This window comes from Trachemys scripta, chromosome 2, assembly GCF_013100865.1.
Source record: "Trachemys scripta elegans isolate TJP31775 chromosome 2, CAS_Tse_1.0, whole genome shotgun sequence".
Classification (NCBI taxonomy): domain Eukaryota; kingdom Metazoa; phylum Chordata; order Testudines; family Emydidae; genus Trachemys; species Trachemys scripta.
Genome location: NC_048299.1, coordinates 263,859,156 through 263,867,304, shown reverse-complemented (window position 1 = coordinate 263,867,304; position 8,149 = coordinate 263,859,156). Strand labels below are relative to the sequence as shown.

The 8,149-nt window shown below is 41.8% G+C and overlaps 1 protein-coding gene across 1 annotated transcript; it reads right to left on the bottom strand.

Moving 5' to 3' along the window:
- Positions 1-1,829: 1,829 nt before the first annotated feature.
- LOC117871679 (histone H4-like) lies at positions 1,830-2,141 on the bottom strand. Its single transcript, XM_034759463.1, has one exon. The coding sequence runs from the start codon at positions 2,139-2,141 to the stop codon at positions 1,830-1,832; it is 312 nt and encodes a 103-aa protein (XP_034615354.1).
- Between the last annotated feature and the right edge of the window lie 6,008 nt (positions 2,142-8,149).

The window sequence follows — 8,149 nt, the reverse complement described above, 5'->3', positions numbered from 1 at the left end:
AGGTAAACAAACCGTCCTGGCCCGCCAGGGGCTTTCCCTGAACAAGTGGCGGACCGGCTCTGAGAGCCACTGATTTACACAACTGCCTTGTCTTCACTAGGATTGTACCTTGCTAACTTGAGTTAGAGCCACACCTTGCTTCCTAGTCAAGAAGTACTCTTAGGCCTGGTCTATACTAGAAAATAAACTCATCTTAACTACATTGCTCAAGGGCATGGAAAAAATCCTCACCCCTGAGCCGTGTAGTTAAGCTGACCTAACCCCAGTGTATACAGGGCTATGTTGATGGAATTTTTTTTCCATAAACCTAGCTACTGCCTCTTGAATGTGGATTACCTACAGCGATGGCAGAACACCTCCTGCCAGCATAGGCAGTATCTACGCTGAAGAGCTGCAGTAGTGCAGCTGTGCTGCTGTAGCATTTGAAGTGTAGACAAGTCCTTAGGTATGAATGTTTGTAAAGTACTTCAGGGCTTGTCTCTCACCCAAGTTACATAGGTTTAACTTGGTTTAAACACTGATTTAGGCAAACTGGTGCAAACCCCTGTGTGGATGCTCTTATAGCGGTTTGGCTTACACCTGTAAAAAAAATACGCCAGATTTAAATCAGTTTGAGTGTCCACACACACAATTGCACTGGTTAAACTAGGTTTAAAATCATATCTTTAGCATAACTAATTAAACCAGGCCTGAGATGAACGGCACCACTGCAATGCATTGTACTTATAGTAATATTAGTTCCATTATTTTATTCATCTTCAGAGCAAATCTCATTGTACAATGATAAATATAACAAATAACCCTCCTCATCCGCACTCCTTCTTCACCAAAAACAAACAAACAAATAAATAAATAAATTTTAAAAAAGCAAGCAGCTTCATTATTTTATTTCATTGACAATAAGTCAAGAATTGCTAAGATATATGTCAGGACTGTTTGACACAACTTTAATAAGATTCAGAAATGTTACTGACATGAATTTTGAATGAATTTTTAATCTCTACAGTCATTGCCAAGGCAGTGTAAGGAAGACTAGGGATATTTAGATAGAACTAGATTTCACTGATTTACAATAGTGACCTCTTTGAATTCCCTGCCTGAATGCTCTGCAATCTTCCTATGCCCATATTTATCCATTTGTCTTGTATCTTCTCTACGGTACTCAACTGTGAAATGTTTCAACCACTGAAAAGGGTTTGTGTGCACACGTGTAACCACACTTAGTATTGTAGTTATCTGCTTCCCAAGATGAAGAGTGTAAATGTAATTGGTTATTGATGGCCTATTTGTATGCTAATGTTGTGCAATAAAAAAGCTAAAGTATAATTAACACTCTTGCTTCTCACACACAGCTCTGAAAGGTCAATGGATTTTATGTAATAAATTCTGAAATACTGGAAAACACAGGTGCAGCATCTCAAAATCTGCAATGTTTATTAACTGTTTATTACAAATGCCGACATTTACCTTTTGCTCCTGACGCTTTTGTCACGTGACTGTTTTTAGTTCCTAAAACTACTGTGATCCTGTGTTCAGCAGCATAATCTTCTGGAGTTTGCCAAATTTCAGCAATAGTGGTTTCCAAGGAAATAGCCTTTCTCTTTTATTTCATTAACCCAAAAATAAATAAAATATATGGAGATATACCTATCTCATAGAACTGGAAGGGACCCTGAAATGTCATTGAGTCCAGCCCCCTGCCTTCACTAGGCAGGACAAAGTACTGATTTTGCCCCAGATCCCTAAGTGGCCCCCTCAAGGATTGAACTCACAACCCTGGGTTTAGCAGGCCAATGCTCAAAACACTGAGCTATCCCTCCCCCGCTGACTCAGCCCCTGAAGCCATACAGGGTGCACCCCTGGTGTTTCAGGGTGTACACCACATCCATGGCAGTCACGGTTTTCCTTTTGGCGTGCTCGGTGTAGGTCACCGCATCGCGGATCACGTTCTCCAGAAAAACCTTCAGCACCCCGCGCCTCTCTTCATAGATCAGCCCCGAGATGCGCTTCACCCCGCCGCTGCGAGCCAAGTGACAGATCGCCGGCTTCGTAATGCCCTGGATGTTGTCTTGCAAGACCTTATGGTGCCATTTAGCACCTCCCTTAGCCAGCCCCTTTCCCTCCTTGCCGCAACTGGACATCTTGCAAACAGATAGCTAATACCACCGCTGTGTAAAAAAAAAAAAAAAAAAAAAATACAGGCAGAGCTATCCAGATCTTGGGACAGAAAGGGTCTGTTGTTGGGAAGTAGCAGGTATTAGTACTGTGATGCTCTATGATTAAAGATGACCATTTATATCATTGATATTACCTCTGTTATACAATTGCAACAAATCTTGCACAAAGTATGTCATGTAAGGTGTCAATGGAAAAGTTATGATTTGTCTTGATTAAATCCATGCATCATCTTTGTTTTTAAAATTATGAATATTGCTATATACTTATATCTAAAACATGTGTTCCTGGGTGACACCCCTCAGCTTTGCGGTAGGGTTAGACAGCTATGTGTTGATGGCCCATGAAGGATACTCCACTCTCACAATGGACCACCAAAGAAACTCATCCTGTCCAGATAGCTCTTCCTGAGGATGTCTCAGACAGCGAGGAGCCAATGGCCACCACCTATGATTCAGCAAAAACATGTAGGGACATATAAGGACATGTGAGACTGGACTCCATCTTGGGCCAGTAATTTTCCATGCACCTGGGCTGGGGGCTTTGTTTGAGACAGTAAATTTCCAGGTACATGGCAGAAGATATAAAAGGCCTCACACACCTCCATTTTGCTTCGTTCCTGCTCTAATTCTCGAATGTGGATTTACAACTAAAAGGAGCTTTATGAACTATGGACTGAGGACCTTCCAATCTTTTGAAGTTAGCAGAGAGACTATTGCAAGGTAGCAGTCTATTCCATCACTGCTACAAACTTGATATAAGGACTTTGCAATCATCTGTATGTATAGTAGAACCCCAGTTACGAACATCTCAGGAATGGAGGTTGTTTGTAACTCTGAAATGTTTGTAACTCTATTCTTTCAAAAGTTTACAACTGAACATTGACTTAATACAGCTTTGAAACTTTACTATGCAGAAGAAAAATGCTGCTTTTCCTTTATTTTTTTTAGTAGTTTACATTTAACACAGTACCGTACTGTATTTGCTTTTTTTTGGTCTCTGCTGCTGACTGATTGTGTACTTCCACTTCCAGGTGAGGTGTGTGATTGACTGGTCAGTTCATAACTCTGGTGTTCATAACTCTGAGGCTCTACTGTATATGATCTATTAACCATTTATAACTCTTATTTTCTTAATAAATCTTTAGTTTACTAAGGATTGGCTCACAGCATGATATTTAGGTAAGATCTGAAATACATATTAACCTAGAGCAGTGGTTCCCAAACTTGGTTTGCGCCTTGTTCAGGGTAAGCCCCTGGCAAGCCGCGAGATATTTTGTTTACTTGAATGTCCGCAGGTACAGCCGCTCGCAGCTCCCAGTGACGGCGGTTTGCTGTTCCTGGCCAAGCTGTGAACCAAGTTTGGGAACCCCTGACCTAGAGTAAGTGTCTGATCCTTTGGGATTAGAAAGAACCACACATATGGGGAATTAGGTTTTTAGTAACCTCTCACTATATTAGCTTGGGTTGCCTGGATGGGAGCCGAGGGCTGAAATGCCTCAACGAGACTGTTTGCCTTTTTGTTAACCAGCGTGGTGATACAGAGGTTTGTTGTTACCGGTTTGGTGAGTCTAATTATAGAGTAAACCACCAGTTCTGGGGGGATTGTCTGCCCTATTTCTTGCAGTTTACCCTGAGTGTGCCATTCTCAGGGTGGCCCATTCCAGGCACTTGGTTGGGTTGAAACTGGGGAATGTAACAGCTGCCCTTCATTTGGGATACATATAAGAAACAATTAAGATCCACTAGGGAGCCAGATTGCTGAAACAATAGCCTTCTCCCCAAATACAGGCATGTGTCACTGCCTGAAACAAAGGCACATGTGGGCAGAGGAGTTTCACTGGCTATTCTTTTTGTGAAGGTCTGTGTGTCTGTGGGAGAGGCAGAAAGACCAGAGGAGGGGGAGTGAAGGAAGCACTAGACACAACTACAGAAGTGCTACTAGCTTGGCCCTGACCGAAAACTAAGAGGAGAGCACTTTTGGGCTAAGTGTTGTCTAAGGCCTGGGCTACACTAGCGGGGGGGTTCGAACTAAGATACGCAACTTCAGCTACGCTATTCGCTTACTCCTCCTGCTGAGGTGGAATACAGTCGTTGATTCGGGGATCGATTTATCGCGTCTAGACGAGACGCGATAAATCAATTCCCGATACATCGAACACTACCCGCCGATCCGGCGGGTAGTATAGATGTACCCTAAAAGGAGCTTTGAGCAAAGAAGCTGTCTCCTGCTTTTTGATTCCTACTGTGTTCAGGGACACACGACTGTGATGCACTCTTGTTTATTTACAAACAAAGATACCTGCCTCCATCATCCATTTCTCCTCCAACTGAAACAACCCACGAGACCCTGAATTTTTGACTAATTGCCCAGGTCAAAGAGGGGTAAAAGTGTAAGATCTGGCCCTAAATCTTTATAAACAGCCACTCACCGTAGTAGTCCCACTGGCTTTGAAGCTTGACTTCAAATTTAACGTGACTGCTCATGTGAGTTGGGACTATTCACATGGATAAGTGTTTGGAGAACTGTCCCTTATACATAGAAAACATAATCCATACTTAGAGCCTGACCCTGCAAATCTTTATTCATATGAGTTAGTCCCATTGACTGCAGTGGGCTTTGGATCAGGCCTTAGATGCAACAACAGTAAGCACCTGAAAAATATATTAGATGGCATTATTTACTATTACTTTAGCATGTAGGCACCCTTGGCATGGATCAGGACTTCAGGTACTGTGTTAATTTCTAGATTCAGTGGATCTTTAGATATCGGTTATTAAAATTAAGTCAGAATTCAAATTAGAAAAAAAGCAAGATGATCAGAACGCTTTGATTTTTAAAATAAACATTGAGATTTGCTAGGACAAAATAAAATGATTTGACAGAATTAGAAGAGTGGCAACCCTGGCTTTCCAATAGTATAAAGTGTATGTTTATAAACCTAGCCCCTGAAAAGAGACTGAACTTTGCAATTGTTCCTTCTGACCACCAGTGGTTTTGTATCATTTGTCAACCCCCAAACATAGGAGATCTGGCCATCAGACCTATGTAACTTTCACTCTCTCTGCATTCCTTACAAACAGTAAATCTTTTACTTGCTATTCTTCATGTAGCTTATATGAATCAGTTTTAGTAATATGCATGGGGTATTCATACACCGTTTTAAAACGGATTGTTTCAAAATTTTCCTGTTCTAAAGAACATTTTTCTTAAATAAAAATCATGAGTTTTTTCCATAAACAGTAACAGTTTATACATAGATTTAGATTTTTTTTTTAAATAACAGCCTTTTTTGTATAGCCATGTTGACTCTTCACTGTAGGTAATATATACTGTAGAAATAATCACTTGGGCATGAAGGGATCCGAAGAGATCCTTTGGTAATGTAACTGTTGCTTTTTATCAGGGCTGTAATACAAAGCACAACACTGACTTGATTCCACAATTTACTATGGTTATGTTGATAAATAGTCAATACATGTGGACTGCGAGAAGAGTGAGCACAAATTCTTCGAGTAGAAAAGATATGAAATCCACTCTGTATATGTGCAGAAAATCAACAACATTTGCGATTTATCTTCATTTAATTGCCTTTTCTAACAGGCCCTAATTAGAGGATAACTTTTTCTTTGTTTCAGAATTGTTATTTGATGATAAACACGTGAATATAGACTTTATAGGCCAGATCCTCAGCTGGTGTAAATCAGTGGAGCTATGCCAATGTACTGGGGTGACCATACATCCTGTTTTTGGTCGGGACAGTCCCTTTTTTAAGTCCTGTCCCAGCCATCCTGACTTTTTTTGGCAGAACTGGGCATTTGTCACATTTGCTTTTGCTAACTTGATCAGTTGGCAAGAGCAAACAGAACAAATGCCCACTTTTGCAAAAAAAAAAGTAGGGTGCGGGGGAACATGCAGGGTGCGGGGAGGCGAGCGGTTTGGGCCAGCCCTGCGGAGGGGGTGGGGGCAGGAACCTCGGGCTAGCCCCATGCAGTGTCCCGTTTTCCCTTTGGGAAATATGGTCACCCTACAAAGTACCCAGATGAGGATCTGGCCCATATCTGTATATGTGAAAACATAAACGGAGAGATTTTCAGAAAATTATATGCAATGAAGTTAGTATAATTACATTTGATACTGAGCTAGGTTAGCAGAATTCTCAGTTCATTTCTTCTGTTTTCAGAATGGAGAGAGGTAAATAGTGGTGTCCCCCAGGGGTCTGTACTGGGACTAGTCCTATTCAACATATTCATAAATGATCTGGAAAAAGGGGTAAACAGTGAGATGGCAAAATTTGCAGATGATACAAAACTACTCAAGATAGTGAAGTCCCAAGCAGCTGCAAGAGCTACAAAAGGATCTCACAAAACTGGGTGACTGGGCAACAAAATGGCAGATTAAATTGAATGTTGATAAATGCAAAGTAATGCACATAGGAAAACATAACCCTAACTATACATATAAAATCATAGAATGTCAGGGTTGGACGGGACCTCAGGAGGTCATCTAGTCCAACCCCCTGCTTAAAGCAGGGCTAATCCCCAGACAGATTTTTGCCCCAGATCCCTAAATTGCTCCCTCAAGGATTGAGCTCACAACCCTGGGTTTAGAAGTCCAATGCTTAAACCACTGAGCTATCCCTCCCCATGATGAGCTCTAAATTAGCTGTTAGCACTCAAGAAAGAGATCTTGGAGTCATTGTGGATACTTCTCTGAAAACATCCACTCAATGTGCAGCAGCAGTCAAAAAAGCAACAGAATGTTGGGAATCATTAAAAAAGGGATCGATAATAAGACAGAAAATATCATATTGGTTCTATATAAATCCATGGTACACCCACATCTTGAATACTGTGCAGATGTGGTCGCCCCATCTCAAAAAAGATATATTGGAATTGGAAAAGGTTCAGAAAAGGGCAACAAAAATGATTAGGGGTATGGAATGGCTGCCATATGAGGAGAGATTAATAAGGCTATGTCTACACTACTGCGGTAAGTCGACCTATGCTACGCAACTCCAGCTACATGAATAACATAGCTGGAGTCGACATACCTTAGGTCGAGTTACTGTGGGGTCTACACCGCAGAGGGTCAATGAGAGAAACTCTCCCGTTGACTTACCTTACTCTTCTCGTTGGGTACAGGGGTCTACTGGAGAGCGATCTGCTGCTGATTTGGTGGGTCTTCACTACACCCGCTAAATCGACCACCAGTGGATCGATCTCAGAGCATTGATCCCAGTTGTATTGTAGATGAGGCCTAAGACTGGGACTTTTCAGCTTGGAAAAGAGATGACTAAGGGGGGATATGATAGCGGTCTATAAAATCATGACTGGTGTGGAGAAAATAAATAAGAAAGTGTTATTTACTCCTCATAACACAAGAACTAGGGGTCACCAAATGAAATTAATAGGTAGCAGATTTAAAACAAACAAAAGGAAGTATTTCTTCATACCACACACAGTCAACCTGTGGAACTCCTCGCCAGAGGATGTTGTGAAGACAAAGACTATAACAAGGTTCAAAAAAGAACTAGATAAGTTCATGGAGGATAGGTGCATCAATGGCTATTAGCCAGGATGGTGTCCCTAGCCTCTGTTTGCCAGGAACTGGGAATGGGCGACAGGGGATGGATCACTTGATGATTACCTGTTCTATGCATTCCCCCTGGGGCACCTGGCATTGTTCACTGTCAAAAGACAGGATACTGGGCTAAATGGACCTTTTGTCTGACCCGGTATGTCTGTTCTTCTGAACAGCATTTGGTAAAAGGTAGCTGACTAGGGTTAGCTTCTTGGAGCATGTCTTACACCACAGAGCTTTTGCTGGTATAGCTATATTGGCAAAGCCCCCTAGTAGAGACAGACCAGCAAAAGGAATTCTGCCAGCATAGCTACACCACCTCCCCAAATGACAGTAGCGCTATGCTGACAAAGGCTGTAGCTATGCCTGTTAGGGGGTGTGATTCCCCCAC

What these genes read in the sequence shown, in the direction of transcription:
- LOC117871679 (XM_034759463.1), bottom strand. Translation starts at nt 2,141, where the DNA reads ATGTCCAGTTGCGGCAAGGAGGGAAAGGGGCTGGCTAAGGGAGGTGCT.